The sequence below is a fragment of the Falco cherrug genome, chromosome 2 (assembly GCF_023634085.1).
Source record: "Falco cherrug isolate bFalChe1 chromosome 2, bFalChe1.pri, whole genome shotgun sequence".
In the NCBI taxonomy this organism is placed as follows: Eukaryota; Metazoa; Chordata; class Aves; order Falconiformes; family Falconidae; genus Falco; species Falco cherrug.
In genome coordinates this window covers 17,958,627-17,978,562 of record NC_073698.1, presented here as the reverse complement: position 1 = coordinate 17,978,562, position 19,936 = coordinate 17,958,627, and the positions used below count along the sequence as shown (strand labels likewise).

Genomic DNA, 19,936 nt, shown 5'->3' with positions numbered 1-19,936 from the left:
GACAAGGACTTGCCTGCAGGATTGCATCTTGGATTTTCCTGGAATATTTTAAAGACTGAGCTTGCAGCTGAAGTGGTCAGGGAAGTGGTGTGCTGCTATCGGTGGGAATCCTTTACACGTTTTGTGAAGGGGAGGACTTGCCTCCAGGTGTGGAAGGAAAAATAGAGTAGTGGAATTTGGAAAGATAACTCCCGCTACTGCTAGGTCATCTGACTTCAGTACTTGAGTTGCTTTGTTCGCTGGTGTTAAGGGGTCATGAACAGATGTGCCCAACAGGAACGGGTCAAGTTTAGCAAAGTCAAATGCAAAGTCCAGTTCCTGGGGCAGAACAACCCATGCGTTGGCACAGGTGAGAGACTGACTGGCTAAGTGGTATTTCTGCAGAAGAGAAGCCAGGTTGCTGGCTGACAACAAGCTGAACATGTGTCAGTCCTGGGACACGGCCCAGAGAGCTTGTGCAGTCTCTGTCCTTGGAGATTTTGAAAATTCAGCGGGCCAAAGGGCTGAGCAACTTGATTGGACTTCGAAATTTGTTGAGTGAAGTTGGACTATGTGAGCTCTCAAGGTCCTTTCCAACCCAAATTGTTCTGTGACCACAACTAACCTCCAGTTTTTCCTTGATATTTTTCCTCTGACCTTTGCCAGCAAATTGCTGACCTGTGTGGTTCCCTCACTGCTCCCTCTGTCTCCACATCCTCTGCTTCAGACTGAGAGTCCTCCAGTGTCTGTGCTGCCGGCATGGCCACACTGGCTGTTTGCTGCAGCAGGGAGGGGACAGCACAGGCAGCAGCAGAATGGGGCCAAGAGCTTCCTCTGCTGTTCATGGTCTGATTCCCTGCAAAGGTCCTTCCCTGCTGCAGGGGACAGGTGCTGGCAGTCCAGCAGAGGACCAGAGTTTGAAGGGGATTGTTCTGAAGTCAAGGAAAAGGAAGAGAAATGTCATGGAGCAGTGGGAGGGAAGAGGTGACGCCTTCTCTGTTTGCTTCTCTCCCTTTATACTCACCTGCTGTCACATTCCAAGCCTCTGGAACAGGTAGGCATGGGTGACATGCACTGTGCAAAGCAGTAGAGCTTGCTGCAGTTTCGTTCTGCCCCTCATCATTGCATTTTTCTCATGTGGAAAGGCATCCAGACTTAAAAACTGTAGAAAGAAATGGCCACTTCTAATATTGCTAAATGCATCTTTCTCTGAAATTAATTCACAAGGGTAAAGCCAGCAACTTCTGGTTTTACCTGGATCTCTCTAATTTCCTATGGGTGTAAATGCCTGTGATAGCCCTTGTTGCAGGGGAATTTCACCCAGTACCTTGTCGAAGTGCTTGGGGTTGGCTTGGATGCCACCAGGCTGGACCTGTGTGCCTCTAGGTTCCCCCTAGACTGAGGAGGCTGATTTGTAGTAGGGCTGTAAGCAAGCCCTCCGCTGGCCCTAAAATCACCAAGCCCCAAAGCAGCTCTGTGTTAGTGCAGCCAGCACGTGTATGCGGTGAAGCAGCTTCCCAGAAAGTGCAGGATCTGCCTCAGCCAGGCAGCTGCCGTGCTAATCCTTCTGCCAAGTCAGGCAGGTAGGTTTGAGACCAGCCTGGCACCGCCTTCTGCCCAAGACTGCCATCCGCAGTGCTCTGCCAGACGCCTTCTGCCTGATCTAACCCCAGGAGAGGGAAAACAGCTCAAAATACCACAGGAAGGAGATGTCCCATATGGCACTGCTAGATGTCTGTGTCTCAAGCTCGGGGTCAAGATACCATGTGAATTCAGCCCTCTGCTATGTCTTTAGGAAGCGTGGCCATTTGCTGTGGGCCACCAGGGTTGTGCTGCGTCTCTGGAGGTGGCTGGTTCAGGACTTGGTCTTCACAGTTTTTCTGCAGGGACATGTGGTAGTTCAGGTAACAGGGCTACAGACTTTGCAAAGGTTTCTTGACCCCCATGTTATGTTGAATGACATGAACCTTTCACTGAACAGCACTTTTTCAGAATTTAGGGCAAAGTCCTCTGGAATGTCCTCTGACAGGAAAAGCTTGCATGGTTTTCTTCTCTACAGAAACATGTCTGTTTCTGTGCAGACAGAACCAGCCTGCTGTGCTGGACAAACACATCCCCTCTCATTCCCAATACCTGATCTGAATTGTGTTCAAGGCCAGGTTGAATGGAGCTTTGAGCAACCTCGTCTAGTGGAAGATGTCCCTGCCCGTGGCAGGGATGTCAGAACTAGATGATCTTTAAATCCCTTCCAACCCAAACCTTTCTATGATTACAAATTCTTCCATTACGATTTGATTCCTTGTTTTGCTTCTGAGGTGACTCTAGTACTCCTGTCCCACTGCAGGAAAGCTGCAACAAAACTGCTTTCCTTCTGTTTCATCCCATTTGTCTGGGTCTGGTGTGTGTGCCCGTCCCATTTGTCTGGGTCTGGTGTGTGTGCCCGCTGATGACCATCAGTTACTGCGTCCTTCAAACAGACGCAGTGGTGCTGCCCTCCAGAAAGAGTAAAGCCACCAGGACAATGGTTAAACATACAATGGATTTTTAGAGCTTAGAATCTGCATGGTGTCGTGTTCCCCAGACCCTCCTTGTTACCACCCAAACAAATGAGGGGACAGCAAAGAACTTGGCATTTACGTCATCTAATACAGACTTCAGGTTTTGTAGACTAAGGTAAAAACTTTCAGTGGGTGTTTGTGTGCCTTTGTTTTTCTTAAATGGTTAGAGGAAACATCTCTGGCAATTCTTACCAGGTGTGTTTACAAGATGCTGTGTCAAAAGTTACTGTCACTTCTGGATGCTGTCAACTGAACTAGACTTAGCACTTTGCATTGCAGCTCCTTGCTTCAGCGGTGTGATGGGTCTCTGTGCCGTTTCAGGGAGATTCAAAGAAAGAAATGGAAGTTGGTCAACTACGTGCTTGGGTTTTAACTTAGGCATGTGGTTGTAGATCCTTTTTTAAAATTCTTCAGGTTGCTGATGCTTACTTTCTTGTACAATCCCCACTGGGGGTATGTTTTATTTTTTAAAGACTGTCTTTGAATAGAGAATAAGGAATGGACAAAGATTCTGCTAGTCTGACTTAGTTTTACTTTCTGAAGTGCAGCGGAGGATTGTGTTGCTGCAACTTGAGGGTGAAAGAGATAAAAGAAGGTAGTTTTATGCTATATTACTCTGCTCTTTCCATCCCCTTTTCTTTATTCTTAAAGGGCTATTTTAATCAAAGAATCGCAAGATTGCTACAAAGCCATGATCTCCAAATGTCACTGTCTTATGGCTGTAAAAACGAATAAGTCATTTGTTGCAGCCAGTACTGTACTTTGCTTTTCCTCCCTGTCCAACCTGGACTGCAGTGACCATGGGGTTTTGTGCCTGCGAGCTGGTCTGCGCGATCCTGTGGCCAGCCTGTTCTGTCTGCAAAGCCACAGCTGGGGGGAGTTGGTGCTAAATTGTCCTGGTTAGCAGGAGTTTTGGTAATGCAGACATGCAGCCTATCCCTCTGAACTTCCCCACATCCCTGCTCTATGGAAACTCATAGGACAGCCAAGGATTCTCCTCTTCTGTTGCAGTTCTGGACTATTTATAAAATCAGGTTTTAGGATCTCTCAATACCAGAACATTTCAATACAGCTTCAGTGAGCATTGGAGATCTCTGCCATTTAACACAGAAAAGGCTCCAGTGACACGTCCTGATGCTGTCCAGAATATGGACTAAGAGTGTGTCCAGCACCGACACATCTCCCACGAGCCTGGGCAGCTGGGTGTAGAGAAATCATGGTTCTGGTCACAAAAGAGAGGATTTCTTTCCAGCAGCTTGGCAACGACACATGATGTAGCAGTATCCCTCACAGCTGACCCCCCCCTTAGATCTTTGTTGTGTTGAAAGGCATGCCCATCTCAGGCTGATTGCTATATAATACGGTAAGCTTATAAAGGCTGGGTATCACTTGATCAGCTGTCCATGTGAGATCCTAGAGAAAGCAAAGAAAGGTGGGGAAGGGGGGTACTAATTGATAGACCCTATAGGAAAATAATTTGAAAGAGGAAACGGCAGAGAAATTGTTTCACATACTGTTAGTAGCGAGGTTCTTGTGCTGGGAGAATATGAAAGAGAAGTAATAGGCTCAGGTAGGAGGAATAATGACAAGTGGAAGGTTAAGAGTAGGCAGGCTTGTTTAAAGAAGCTGCAGAGGCACCCTCAAAAATTGCTAAGCAATGGAGTCACTGAGGTGGAAATATCTCAAGTGTTGTCCTAAGTGTAATGGGCACTTTGTGCTTGAGAAGCTGCAAGTCAGAAATTCGAAAGGAGCATGGTCAGGATTGGTCGGGGCATGAAGAGTGATGCTGAACATACATTAGTGGTCTCTTCTTGCCCAACATAGTGTAGCAAAGCTGGGGAGATAGCGGTGGAAAAGGAGATGGAGAACTGAGTCAGCGACGGGAATGAAACTTGTGTAGCTGGGAAGGTAGAAATAGGAGAACAATGCAAATGTCGTCTGCGGGATGTTACTAAGTACCCAAGGGTCAGGCATGGGATCATAGGAAGAATCAGGTTGGAAGGTATGTCAGGAGCATTGTAGTCAGACTTAATGCTCAAACCAGGCTTAAATTCAAAGTTAGAGCAAGATGTTCAGGGCTTTATCCAAATAACTTTTTTTCAAAGATTTTTTCAAAAGTTGTGATACTATTAGTTCTGTGGGCATTTCTCCACTAACCTTGGTGCAGGCCAAGGAGGTAGTCTTGCTAGTGCTATCATTAAAAAAACTTCTTCCATGGAGGCCTTTGTTTTACCAGTTACTGACATAATCCATGCAGCTCAGAGGAAGCATGTTCTGTTACACTGCTGTATATCCTGAAGGGCAGCTGGTGTGGGCGTCATGAAAATGTTCCTGTTCCCTTGTCTGAAGAAGAGAATGGACTGTAATAACTTGGTGTTAGCTATCTACATTGAATTCACCCTTAACTCAAACAGCATTAAGGGAGGGGGAAAAAAAAGTGTGTTTTTATAAAATCTAGACAATGAAGATATTAATGCCAGAAAGAAGAAACCATGCTCGATGTGCTTCCCTGAACTCAAACCTGAAAGATTTCTGTCCTTTTATCTTGGAAGTGTTTACCTCACCCACATGACCATGAACCACTTGAGTTCTGAGTTTTCTTTTTGAGGAAAGAACTGTGAAGAGCAGTCCTAACTTTTATGCCCCAAATCTTACTTGGGACTTGCTTTGCTCTTCATTGAAATAATTTCCCTCCCTGAACTCACTGAACTTTTATCTTTTTTATTTCCCTAACTTTTAACATTTGTTCCTCAGTCTTTCTTCATGCCTTGGAAAATGGTGATGTCCTGTCCTTATGTAAGGACTAAGCATCTCCTTCCCTTGACCGAACCATTATGAATATGAAACTTTTCCATGTGCTGAACCTTCTGGTCCATATAAATCCAAATACAGATGTGCTTTATATGTTCAAGTGAGATTAAAGTGTGCATCTTGCTAGTGGCTTTTGGCTGAGGGAGTTGATTTCCATCACATCCATGTTGATACTGGATATAAGGTAACTAACGCACATTTCAGTCTTTGAGGGCTGTAAGGCAATGTAGGTTTAACATACTAGGAGGTGGAAAAGCAGAGATTATAACAACAGGTTATGGGGAAAAGCTGGGTGAATAGAAACTACGGCTTAATAGAGCATGACAAACGAGAGTGGAGGCTAATAGTGATCAGTTGGCATGATCCCAGTGGGAACAATTAAATGTCTATCAGAGATATTAAATATAGGCTAGAAAAACAGCTATCAGTCTGAGTGATAGCAAGCTGCTGGTGTGCATACAGGATGAAGAGAACTTCTGAAAATGCTCCATATAAAGTGAACAGCGATAAGCACATTTGGGGAACTGTGTGCCAGAAACTAATGTCATGCAGCTGTCACTGCATACAGCAAACGTTCTGAATTGTACAAAGTATTCCCCTGACAGTATGGGAAATACTGGGTGGATGGGTAGCAATCCCAAACACTTACATTATGAGAGATTTAGAGTGATAACATTTTCCATATGTTACAAGATTTTCAGATTTACCAGAATCTGGGCACGTTTTAGTCTCAGAATTACAGTTCAGATATGTTAGACCTGTAAATATCACAGAAACCATTTCCATTTGCAAAGGGAAAATGGTAACATTTGTCTAGAAATACTGAAGAAGATTAAGAGTTACTGTCTCTAGCGTGCTTCGTTTTGTGTATACTTCTGCTACTACAATTAAGGATTTCTTTATCACTTTCTGTGTGTCACTGGTTTTCTGTAATTTATTGGGGAGAAAAGAGGTAAAGACATTTCATTCATCATTGCAGATCTCTTCTATGTGTGTTAATGTGCTTTATAAGAAGTGATTACACTGACAGCAGCAGCATTTGGACCCTAATGTATTATGCAAATAACTTGCCCTGTGTTACTTAATATGTGTCCTCCTGGGGCATAATCAGAATTGCATGGCTTTGTCCAGACTGTTCTGAAAGGCCATACCTGCCATCTCAAGTGGCCACAAATGAATCATTTTCCTTATGTTGCCTGCTGCCTTCACCAGCTGTTTGCTACAGAGATGCTTGTTGAATGCAGACAGCTTGTGCCTGTGCTTGATGGTGCTCTTGGCCACAAGGTAGGTACAGATTTCTAGGCTGAGCCACCTCACCTGACTTTAAAAGGCGTCGATATTGCTGTGTACATCTCCGGTCAACAGAAACCACTTTGAATAGTTACCAGAGAAAAATAGGCATTTTATGTTATTTATCTGACTTTGTTTCATATAAAATATTCAATACGTCTCTTGTCAGATGGTTACAAAATTGAGACTTTTTCTTAGCCAAGATTTTGATGCCTCATCTTCACTGACATTCATTTTACCTTTGAGAATGCCAGCTGTTCCTCTTTTGAAATCTCATCTTCCCTTTGCTCCTGTGATGCTGCTCTTCCTTGAGTTTCCTGCATTTCTGATCACTCTGTGCATGTCCTTGAGTGAGTTTTCCTTCCCTCCTGGTAGACTCCATAAGGCTCTGCCCTTGTTCCTCTTTTCTCCGTATTTTGATGTAGTGTCATCCACAAATACAAAATGAATTATCATTGGTATGCAGACAGGCTGCAAGTCAAACTCTCCATTCCAGACCTGTTTCCTTATGACAGATTAAAATTATGACTCTTTCCCTTGGCTATCCGGCAGATACAACTGACTGTGGCTAAAATGAAGTTTGTTAGCCTTTCTCCAGCTGTAGGTGTTATGGCTTGTTTGCCGCAACATTTATTTTCCTTTGTCTTCAGCAGCGTAATTTTACCATATAGATATGGTTCGAGCTGGTGTGCTACTGCAGAGGTTGTCTTCCCAGCTTCTCACTTTCACTGTCTTGCCCCTCTCATTGCGTTCTTCGACTTACCCTCTGTTTGTTACATCCTGGGTATTTTCCCATTGCTTTCAAGGTCTTTGAGATGTATCGTGAACAAATGTTTAGTGAAGGCTAAAGGAGATCATAAAAAGTCCTGCAAGTGTGGGAAGAAAAAAAATAATAAAGTGTATGTGTGTCCTGGTTTCAGCTGGGATAGTTAATTTTCTTCTTAGTAGCTGGTGCGGTGCTGTGGTTTGGATTTGGTGTGAGAACAACGTTGATAGCAGCAAGTAGAAACATCAGTGTGCTAAGTAATGTTTATATTAAGTCAAGAACTTTTCAGTTTCTCAGGCCCTGCCAGCAAGAAGGTTGGAGGGGCACAAGAAATCTGGGAGGGGACACAGCCAGGACAGCTGACCCGCACTAGCCAAAGAGGTGTTCCATACCCTGGGACCTCATGCTTGGTAAGTAAGCTGAGGGGGATTGCCAGGGCCTGCCGATCATTGCTGGGGGACTGGGTGGGCATCGGTCAGTGGGTGGTGAGCAGCTGTGTTGTGCATCTCTTGTTTTCTGTTCTCCCTTCCCTTTGGATTTCATTCCTCTCCCCTTCTCCCTTTTCCTTATGACTGTTATTATAATTATTACTATTGGTCTTTTATTTTTACTTTGTTTCAGTTATTAGATTTTTCTTATCTCAACCCTCGAGTTTTAAATTTCTTTCTGATTCTTCTCCCCATTCCTCTGGGTGAGGGGGGGAGTGAGCGAGCGGCTGCATGGTACATAGCGGCTGGGGTTGAACCACGACCATGTGATGCAGTGGCCAGCAATACCAGCCTTCTGCGTCTAAGCCTTCCAGGGGTGCTCCTGTTCTTGCCTATCGTGTGTGTGTGTCTGCACACAGGACCCTAGATGAGGATGATGGGCTCCTCTAAGCTCATCTGATCCCTGCTTTACTTCAGACCGCTTCTTACGTCCTCGTCCTTTTTTGGGCAGTGAAGGAAACCCTTCAGTGCTGCTCCCCTTGAGCTTCTTCCTTCACACCTTCTCAGGAGCTGCTCTTAGACTGAGAAAATGCCCGTATCTCTCTCACTTTCCCAGTTAAGGGGAAGAGCGCTCTACTCTTATTTTTTCAGTGCCCTGATGCACCCACTTGTGCAGAGGCAGCTCTCATGTTTTATAGCTGTCAGGGACCACCCTGCCACGGTTAAGGGCTACTGTGCAAGGCCAGCATGTGTCAGTTCAGAGTGCTGTGCTCTTGGCACGGTGTTCGTATGAGCACTTGCTGCAGGAGGTTAAGACTCTGAAAGGTTTTACTGATGGCTTTGGAATTCTGGTGGAGATGGACCCCACTGTTCCCAAGGTATGAGACACCCCAACACTGGTGTTACTTCTTGCTGGGCTGAAACTGGGAGGAAAGAAAAGCTGAGTTTTGAGCTGTGAAACAAGCAACTTGCCCTGTGGTCGCCCTGATTCACCAGATTGTCCAACCTGCATGTGAACAGTATGACTGTATGGGCATACCTAGGCTAGATGATATCTGAGCTATAGTGAAATATAAATATACTTTCTGTACAGGTCATCTACGCTCCAGTTCTCTTAATCTAGCAAGCTGCACAGATTATAGTCATTTGTATCATTGCATTTGGTCACTGAAATCCTGGATTTGTTGTTTGCTTTTATTTTAATGGGAAGTTCTTGCATGTGGGTGGGTTGCTGTGGTTAGTAGCTGAGCTAATGTAACTAGGGATAAGAATCACAAGTAAAATCATGGGCTGCAAGGAAAACTGAGACCTTTTGCAACATGTCATTTGTTTTTCATTTGTTCAGAGGAAGAGGGGATTTAAGGTTGTAGTATCCCTATTGTAGTTCTGTGCTTGCAGTAAGCCGCTACTGGGGTGTAAATACTATATTTTTTTTTAATTTTTATTTTTTGCAATGATTTTAAGCTATTTTAAAGGTAGACTTTTTGAATTAGTCTAACCTGTGACTTTGCCATAATATCAAGTATCTGGTATTGTGTGCGTTGACTCTCAAAACTAAACATTTTTCCTGTCAGCCATAGCTGTGTCTTTGAAAAGCTGAGGGTAATGCAAGGAGGAAGCTAGAGACAATCAGGTCAGATTTCTTGTCCTGTCTGTTTCTTCTTCTCTTTGCTTCCAGTGAATAAGTTGATCTAAACATTTTATTTTAGGACTTCATCTGATCAGTGGAGAGTTGCCTGTCTGACTTCTGTGAGCTCTGGATCAGGCTCTGAGGAAGGTGGCTTAGCCAGCAGGGCTGGGCATGCCAGGTCTGACATAGCATGAGAGGAGTGGAGGTGCTTGTAGATCTGAGGACGTCAGGACCTCATTGTAGGCAGCCCCTCCATATAGGCAGCATTACGGAGATACACCTGGGCACTGACTGGATCAGGAACACAGAGGCAGCTCTCTGACATGAAACTTATCTCTCCCCCTTAAGCAGACTATGCCTATGCTTTACCATTACAAAACAGCAACCCCAATGACGGAAGTAGTTTTTCCTTTGATTTCACAAAAGCAAAGGCAAGAATTTCCAATTTACAGGCAAATAAGGTGGAGAGATATGTCATTGCAACATTAGTAATTAAATTTCTCCTTCCAGTGCAGAAATGGTATTATCCCTCTAACATGATGGCAAGCTTACCTTTTTTGTAAAACAGATGCCCTTTATCTAAAAAATAAAATCAGTCTTCTATCACAACAATCTTAGATATCGATGTATTTATTCTTAGCTATATCTTTGTCTTATATTCCTATTGAAATTTTAAAAGGAAAACTACTGATCCAGAGCATAGCACAGTAGAATAAATTAGTGTGAAATATAAATTTTTGTAAATGACTTTATGTTGCTTCATGTGATATGTTGTTCAGAATCTAGATCAAAACTGAAATAGTGATTCCAAGGCCTGGACAGAGTTTAGAAATTAATGTTAGAAATAGCTCATTGTCTGTTGCTGAGCCATCCTGTCTCCTCAGCTTGACATCTTGTGCAGAGCAGAAGACGAAGAAGCACATTTCTCATCACATTCAACCATTCAAACACATACCAGTTGATGTGGACAATTGCAGTGAATGCTGCATTCCTGCTATTGGAAGGCAAATCCTGCCTTCAGTCTTCCATTTTCAAAGCTCTACGGCTTTTCACACTGCCTTATTCTTCTAGTTAAAGATGGCAAGGATGAGAAACAGAAGAGGTTGTTCATTCTTTCTTTATTTTTTTTTCTTTTCCCCTTGCCTGTGGCTTAGTTTCTAAAAGTGATTTGCACAGTATATAGTCTTGATACATTCTTTTGTCCCAAGTCTAGCAACACAAATCTGCTGGTTTTCTTTCCCTTTTTCTTCCTTTCCAAATCAGTCTTCTGTGCACAACATCCCTTTCTAAGGCCTTGTTTACGTATACTGTCCATTTTTTCACCTTCATTAATGTACATGTTTCATCTTTCTGGCCTCGTGGCCTCTAAACTCTCACCCACATCAGATTTCCTAATATACTAATACTGAAATAATCGCTTGACTCACAAGTAATGCCATGCCTGAGTCCCTTGAAAATCCTAATACTTTATATTTCCCATTCAAATACTCTCCTCAGATTATTTGCTCCTCACTGCAGGACATAATGCAATCTTTTGCATCTCTGTGTTTTTTTACTTCTAACAATGTCCTTTTATGGCTCTTTTTTTAATCAAGCACCGGCTGCTTTTATGAGGATATTGGCCATCCTGGGGAGGGCTCAGTGTGAAGGAATTATGTGATGTGTGAACCCTAAAGCCTCAAACAACAAGCCAGCTCATCATTGGGTCTGGACTTCTCTGGGGGGTGGATTACTCACAAGCCTCAACACTGGCTAAATGCTGCTCACTTTTTGGATGAGTCCTTGAACCCTCTGTCTGTCTTAGGCATCCACAGAGGAACAAGCATGACCAAAGACCTGACTTCCTCCGAGCTTTAAAGAAGTTACTCTTAGAATTTAACAATTAAGTTTAAGTCTATGTGAATTTTCTGAGAGCAATTTTTGGTTCCTGAAAAATAGATTCTTTTTAAGCACCTCAGGCTGGGAAGTTTTGACCTAAAGCCTTTAGTAAATAGGTTGTCTCATAACTAACCTGATGCTGTTTTTAATTTACCATAAGAACCAGTTTTTAGCAGTTTCTAGCATGACCCTTTTCTTGAAGGGCATAACTCTTTAAGAGAGCATGGTTTCTTTGAGGAATGCTTCCCGTCTCATTTTTTTGTATTGCTACTCTAGTGATTTCTGCTGCATGTACTTACTTCACATCTCACTTTCCTCACTCTGCATGCCATATTCTGAGGAAGAATCCAAAGATGCTTATTTAGAGTTCATCACTGCCTCTCACCAGGCCACCAGAATGAGAGGATATATTTCATCTGGCCCAACTCTTTGGTTCCCCCTCTTCCTTCAGCTTGCTTCCTCTCAAATTTCACTGAAGTTAAATTACTGCAAGGCTACTGGAAACTAGTATCCATATTCAGAGCACAAGAAATATTTTTGAGTCCTACAACCAGTCTAATATTTTTTTTTTTAATTAACAAGAAATTAATTAGACTGTCCTTGAGTATCAGCAGTCTCTGCTTTGGCCTTTGTGAACTGATTTGCAGAGATACCTTCAGATGGAGCATTAAAAGGCATCTGCTTCTGGTAGGTGGTTTGGTTTAAGACCTTCTGTGGCACTGGCAAGAGAGAGCTGTCACCTGCGGCTTTAAATGCTGCACGTGGCCCTAAGGCAGCGCCTGTTACAAGCCTCCACAGTGGAGGATGGAGGAAGCAGGAAGCCTGGTCATTCACTGTGTGAGTGTCCTGTCTGGTGAAGTGCAGCCAGCACTTCTGGTGGTACCCAGGATTGGGGAGGGGTGCAGGAATCGTGCCCCTGGGCCCGCCTTGGTTTCAGTTATGCAGACCAGAGGAAAACTGTTACAATACTTTCCCCTCTGCTTCCTCACAAAGTGTCATGGTCTCATTTCTCATCTAGATTAACTTAAGCCTCAAAGAAAGCTTCTAAGGGAGTCAGAACATCACGTTGTCTGTATTAAATTAAAATTAAACAAAAAGAGACTGAAATGCATACTAAGGTATCTCTAGCCCATATCACCTTATTCTACATTGCAAACATGTTCAGGGAAAGCATTGATTTACCATGCATTCATTACAGCTGAACCTTTCCTCACATTAATGGTTCTTGTGTCAGTGTATAGGAGACACATTTTTGAACTTTTTTTTTTTTTACCAGAAAAGATCTTTAACCCTTCTTTCTGAGGCAGTGCTATTAAGAATACGCTAAAAGAAGCATGTTTATTTATCATGCACTTTTGGCCCTCAGGCTGTATGTGGCAAGGATGAAAATTGGAGGGTGATCCGCAGCAAAACACCTTCTCACTGATTCCTTTTAACGAAGATTATGAAGATTTAGCTTATCTATATACTTTAAATTAGAGGAATTACTGTGATTAATCTGTCTCTTTCTGTTGATATCTTGCAGATTAAACAGTTCTGCAACCTATGCCACTCTCTGTTCTCTCTTATTTCTGCTACAAAACCTGAAAGATGTGGAAGCACCTTGTAGGCCACAGTTATGTTTATCACACCAAGATCCCCAGCAGGAGCGTTGTTAGGATGCCCAGAGCTCTTGCCTCACCTCTGATCTTCCCAGATAATCCTCTCGGTTGAGTCAATCCACTCAGCCAGGCTGACATGCCAGGTAGTCTCCTGGGGGAACAGGCAGAAGGAAATACAGGGGCAGAAATCACTTCTTACTCCTCTACTCTAATACGTGCTTGGCTTTATAAGGCACAAAGGCCTTGCAATAAGGCATTACCCTGTATGAACGATCCCTTTCTGAACTCACCATCCAGGCAAGATGTGGGTTGTGTGTATCTCTGCCTCTCAGCCTGCAGAGCTGTGTGTACCTCTGCCTGTGTCAGCAGTTCCCTAGGATGCTTCTGACAGGCAGGGTGAGCTTGAAACAACATCACGCAGAAATACAGAGTGGATCTTAACTATGAAAGGTACTATGTTTGGTCTTTCCACTTTGAAACTCCTAGGACAGAAGAGGTCAAAGCACATGTAAAAGGAATGCAGGGTCCTCCCACTGTGTGGTCTCTTTTCAGACTCGGTGGTATCCAACACCTTGACATATGCTTGAAGGTATGCTTGCTTGGTGTTGCCCATGTGTTCGCAGTAACAGGGGCCTGGATGGGCATTTGAGCTTGAAAATGAGGTGAGCAGCCAGACAAGCTGGTAGTGTTACATTCTTCAGAGGGTTTGCTGTCAAGAACAGTGACAAAGACAGTGGCATGGGATGTCAGGCACATCTCTCAGTATTTACAGCTATTTCTGGGTCAAGGGCTGAGACAAGAATTGGATGTAAAATTATCCTTCCCTCTTAACACAGTACTATAAAGAAAAATGAAAAGCAATTTCAGGAATTGTGGGGTGAAAATTGGAGAGAAGTAAATTGTTCAATTTGCTGCCAAAAGAGACAATTATGGACACACTTTGTGGCAGTCAAATTTTCTTTACAATTATCATTACAGTGCTGTAGTGCCTTGGAGCCCTTTCCACAGAGCAAGACTTCACTGGCCTCAACAATTTTTTTCCCATTAAGTGTTCACCATTTCATTAGAGAAAGACATGCTTCCATCCCCATGACTTTTTTGATTTCCTATTGCAATGAAAGGAGGAGACTCTCCTACAATGCTCCACACGCAGAGTCCAGCTGGGAGTGTTGTGGCATTTTCCTTTAAGTCTGCTGGGTGGTGCCCATGTGAGTGTACATTGGACAGTGAGCAACAGCACTGCAGGAGAAAAGGGCAAAGACAGCCCCAAGGTCCCTGGAGCAGCGTGGTTTCTATGTACAGAGTGTCTGCAATATCAACTCTAAGATATTGCTCTTCTTGTAAGTAATGGGCTGATAAAACTCCCTGTGGGACTAGGCTACAATGTCGCTTCTACGACTGACCTACCTTTAAAAGGCAGAAATATGCTTTAATCTCACTTTAAAAACAAAACCAACCCACTGCACTGCACTGAAGCTCTACCTAAGACTGAGTTATTATTGCATTGGTCTGACGCATAAAGACTGATAAATTAAAACCCCAGGATTTTAATTCCTGCCCAGCCAGGTGATTTGAGTCAGCATTTATGTCTCACTTTGAAAGTAGTTGCTTTGAAGCTCCCTGAAACGAGCACATCTGGACCTCTCCAAGTTGAGCAGGCACCAGAAAAGATGTACCCATTTCTTTCAAAGAAATTATTTCTAAAAAGGTGTGTTACCAGACACAGCAAATCAAGGACAGGATGGGTGTTGTCACTCCCCATCTGATGTAAGTCTTAATTTTCAACTTCCCAAAGGAAAAAAAAAAGGCCCACTAGAAATGAACTGAACGACTTAACATTTCACATGTGTAACAGCTTCCTCACAAAACATTTACTATTAGTAGATGTCACTAGAGAATTTCCCAGATGAATGATTCTCTGTTAGACTCATGAAGCAGAAGTGGGGAGAGGGAAAATGGATTTTTCTAAACCCCACCCCCCGGTCTATCAAACTGCTGCTGAAGAGATCGCTTGTTTTCAAAGTAGCTAGGCAAATTAACTAACTATTGCTCAGGGGTAGACAACACACAATTTGCTATTGAATATGGAACAATGGATGAATCATTCTTCGATCCACCACAGCTGCCTTATTTGTTTTCATTGCAAGCTGAGCGCTCCTTTCCAAGGCAGGCTGTCAGGATCCTCAGTGTCACCGGGGCTCTTTGTTGCTGCCAGGAGCACTTTTTTTGATGGATAGTAAAAAGGTGCCTGGTTTTTCAATTCAGGTGCTCACAGCACAATTCAGGCGAGAGCAGCTAATAACCTAGGCATTGCTGCATTGCATTGATTTTTGGGCAAGGTGTTATATCATTTTATGGCATCAAGTTTAGACACAGTTGCTTTAATTTTCTCCTGAGGCAACATAATGAAATTTCTATGAAAGCAATATGCTTTTCCCCATAATTGCATCATCCTTTGTCCCCCCTCCCCCCGCAATTTCTCCAAGGACTGACATTTTTATTTCTTAGACAAGTTGTTGAAAATTTCCATCCCAGTCTAAGTAGTCCTGTAGAATCAAACGTAAATGACTGCTCAGCAGTGCCAATAGCAAGGTTTTAAAAATGGACAGAATGAGAATTAACTGAAACTAAGTACATTTTGACTTGGGGGTACCCCCTTTCTGTCCTCTCCCCAATATCCTATTAGATAGTGTGCCTCTATAGCATGAAGACTTCAGAATGTGTTGTTAAAATTGAGGTAAGAAACTCTCTTCAGCAGCACTGCAGAAAAAAAGTTTCATATTCTTGAAGTAAAGAACCCTGTTTCTCTAGTGAAACATAGCCTTTTGGTTAAAGGAAACTGCACAGGATCACACTGGAGAGGATTTTTCCCAATTTTTTTCATATAAAAGTAAAATCTCAAACAAAGCACTGAAGGTAAGCAGTGGAGGTTAGCAGCATAAAGGTTTATAACGCAGGTCAGTTGGACAGTCACCAGCTTCTTCCAGAGGAACTGTAAAATGTGCCATTAAAAGGGAAATAATACTTCACTCTGCAAGGTCAGTGCCTCCCTCTAGGAGTTCAGCAAAGATCAGTACCTCCAAAGCATTATTGTTTTATTAGTGTCTTTAATTTTGGCACTGAAATGAGATGACTGAAGAGAGGTGCCCAGCTGACCATGTCAAGTGGTGTACCAAGGACGACTTCTCTAGGCTCACTGAAGATTTCTGAGCATGTGAGGAGCTCTCAGACATATTAATATCTTGAAAGAAATAAGACTAAGCTTTCATTTTTGTCTGTTTCCTCTGAGAAAATACTTTTCTTGGACAAGGAGAGGAAATAAGATTAATTTATGTCATCCATTCCCTAACTGTTGACTTAATTTTAAAAGTCAGCTTTCAAAAACCCCAATGGCAGAATGATCATATTTATAAAGTAGCTTTCTAGTTTTTATTGTTCTTCAGTTCTTGAGATTTTAGAGTGTATTTGCATCATGGTTTCTCTCCTAAAAACAAGAGTACTGGAGATGTGTTTTTAAATGAAAATTTACAATAGTGTCTTATTAATGATGTAGAGGGTTACAGATATCCAGAATAACACCAAATACTGCAAAAGCTCATACCCTGCTTTGAATTCCCTTTGTCTGTAACTTCCTGCTGTAGAAAACTTATTCCCTGTTCTCACTCCATACTGGAGGAAGAAATTGTCCACAGCTGTTGCTATCCATATTCTCATTTCCAAATACTTCCTAAACCAATTCAGTGACAACCAGTCATGTCAGGTCACGGACTAGAAATTTGTTGTTTGGATACAATAGAAATTATTAAACCAATATGCCTGGCTGTGTGCGCTAAGTGAATTAGGGAGCACCCACCTGAGATGCTCTGCTGGCTGCCTGGAGCAAGTGGTAACACTGGGATGGAAAGAAACCAGTTTATAAGAGGAGCACACCATGGTCAAGAGAAGAGGCTTTCCTTACTGGGCTAAACACGCACTTTTCTTGCTTCTCTACTCCCAGCCTGTGTACTTTGCTGCATATAGCTAAGAACTGAGCATAGCATTAGTCAGTCCTGCTGGAACATCTTTTGTATCCACGCTTGCTTTGTAAATGGCTCCCCAATGGGTGTTCACGCGCTGCTTTTCCAAACTGTGCCTGTGGAACTCTACCAGTTTTCATTCTCTACCTAGTGCTGATCTACAACAGTTTTTTCCCCAAGATGTTTTTTGTCATAGCATATATTGAACAAAGATAAAAATGCAATTTACACGTTTAATGCCACCATGGAGATGATGATTAAATTACCATTATCACTTTGGAAACATACTGTCCCATGCAAATAGCTAACAAATTACCCAACTGCTTCGCTCAGACCTTTACCTAAATAATGTTATTACTCGCCAACTGTGAACACATTTGGTGTCAGACAAATTAATAATGCTCTGATCTCATCCCAAATAAATTATGTCTCCGATAAATATTTGCTTCACTGGAGGTATAGTAGCCCTGCCACACACTGGTGGTCAAGTACAGCTTTTAAGTGCCTGAATGTGCATGCTTTTTAATTTCCCATCTCCTGTCTCAGCACTCTTCAAACTAGCTGGCTGCAACAAGGCCTTTTACTGTCTCACACCAACATACTCTTCATGCCAGTCCCTCTGCTGCCTTCTCCTAGTCTCTCCTCATCCAGGACACACGTTCTTTCTTCTCTCTGCTTCTTCCTGGGCTGCTCTCAACCCCTTAACAGAACCAGCCACAGCTGTACCTTATCTACATCGGCCAACCCACCGCCCCTGAAGCCAGCCCACAGCTGTATATTATCAATGCTAATAAACCCAGCTTCATTCCACTACAAATCCTCCTTTTTTTTTTTTTTTAAACATTTCATACTTTATATTTTTAACAATCATCACAACCTTTTTACAAATAAACTTTTCATACAGTCCAGACAACTTGTCCCTGAACTTGTCTTTTTTTCTTCTTAACATTTTATGCCTCAGGTATTTAACAGTCATCACAACCTGTTACAAATAAACTTTTCATACAGTCCTCTATAATTCCTCTACAGTCTCCCACCCAGGCTCATCCTGAGCAGATAACACCCTGCTGTTCCAGAAGCCACGGGCTAGCAGGGATGCACAGAACCAGCTGCAAACGGGGCCGAAAGCAGCCGAGAGACCCATCTGCAGGTGGGTGGTGGCAACACCGAGCACTGGGTGCTGTGTGGCACTGGGGCATGTCAGCATTGGTTTGGCTGCGCTTCCATTCCTGACTTCTTGTTAACAGGGCGGCCCGGCGCTTGCACGAGGTGATTCCAGTTGAGGGCTCGCACAAGGTGATCCCAGTTGAGGGTTCACATGAGGTGATCCCAGTTCAGGGCTCGCACGAGGTGATTTTGGCCTGGCGGGATGGCGAGCATGGAGGCCAGCGTCCCCCTCCCAGGACTCGGCGGTGCTGTCAGCCACGCAGCACAGGCATCCGCTAAGTGCTTGTGCCACGGCGGGGTGTTTGGCGCGACGCCGGCCGGGGCGGCGGCGGGAAGCCCTCCGCACGCTGGCTGGGGTTCTGGCGCTGTGAGAGGTGTCGGGGGAACTGTCGTGAGAGCGGGAGCGCTGCGGCCGGACGCCCGCGGGAGCAGACGGGCTGGTGGGCCCCGCTCCGTGCGCGGGAGGCGGGCTCTGCCTCGCCCCGGGGCCGCGGCCCTGCGCGGAGGACTCTGTGTCCCCTCGCCTCGCCTCGCCTCGCCCCGCCTCGCCTCGCCCCGCCCCGCCCCGCCTCGCCCCGCCCCGCCTCGCCTCGCCCCGCCCCGCCCCGCCCCGCCTCGCCCCGCCCCGCCTCGCCTCGCTTCGCCTAGCCCCGCCCCGCCTCGCCTCGCCCCGCCCCGCCTCGCTTCGCCTAGCCCCGCCCCGCTCGCCGTTGCCTGGGACGCCGTTTACGACAGCGTCACGGCCTCGCCGTACGGCGGGGCTGCTGCGCGGCAGTTGGTTTCCGGCGGGGACCGGCGATGGCGTCCGGGTTTGAGAGCGAACGGAGCTTGGCGGCGCGCAAGGAGCAGCGGCAGCGGCAGCGGGAGGTTCTGCTGGCGCAGGTGGGGGGCCCGGCCCGGCCCGGCCCGGCCTTTCCGTGGGGACCACGTAGCTCCGTCCCTCCTCCAGACCGGGTGCTGGGGCGCTCCTGAGGGCGGCCCTGGCCGCGGCCTCCTGCCCGCAGGCCTCTCCCTGACAGTGGCAGCTGGAGGAGGGGGACGCTCCGGGGGGAGCCCCTTCTGGGAACATAGTTTTGAGTGACAGCCACCTGAGTTTTGCCACTTGTAGTGGTATTGATGCGCTCGTATTTTGCTTATTACGTGTTTCTGTGCTTCCACCTTTGGAAAGAGCCAGAGTTTGTCTTCTTTACACTCTCTCTTCAGATATTTATATACCTTAATAAGACACCACCCCCACTCCTCAGCCTTCTTTTCTTTGGGCTAAACCATCCCAGCTCACAGCCTTTCCTTAGATGAGACATAAAAGGCAACACTTCCTCCTTGTCTTCCTGGCTTGTCTTTCCTAGAGTCAGTATTCCTCCATTAGAACACTCTGGTCATGAAGTAGTAATAACTTGAGCAGCAGTGGGACAGCCTGTTTTCATGGAACCAGGATGTTAGTTACTTGTTTATATGTTGCTGTAGTGTTAGCCAAGAATTAGGAGGCTCCCACTCACAGATGCTTTGGTAGAGTTGTTGCGACTTGGAGATGTGTGGTAATCCTGATGCACTGTACTTAAAATCAGCCTATCAGCCATATTTGGTACTTGTGCAGTAAGCTGCTGATTCTTGTTGTGACTTTTATGTGGAGTGAATAATAGGGTAGTAAATGGTACATCAGTTAGATGACATGACTTGTTTTGAAGTTTAAAAGTGAAGTGGGGGATAACTGTATGGAAAGAAAAATGTAGGAGGAAGACTGGGTAGACATGGAAAAAGTATGAGGCTGTGATGATGGGCTTTTGAGACAGGGAAGGCCAAAATAAGCAGCAA

At 44.6% G+C, this 19,936-nt stretch overlaps 1 protein-coding gene across 1 annotated transcript in view; it reads left to right on the top strand.

Moving 5' to 3' along the window:
• The first annotated feature begins 18,869 nt into the window (after window positions 1-18,869).
• The window catches only part of CWF19L2 (CWF19 like cell cycle control factor 2), a 90,535-nt gene continuing 89,468 nt past the window's right edge, over window positions 18,870-19,936 (top strand). Inside the window, exon 1 of the mRNA XM_055702431.1 lies at window positions 18,870-19,006. Coding sequence (XP_055558406.1) covers window positions 18,923-19,006 — 84 coding nt within the window. The 5' untranslated portion in view covers window positions 18,870-18,922. The remainder of the gene's footprint in view (window positions 19,007-19,936) is intronic.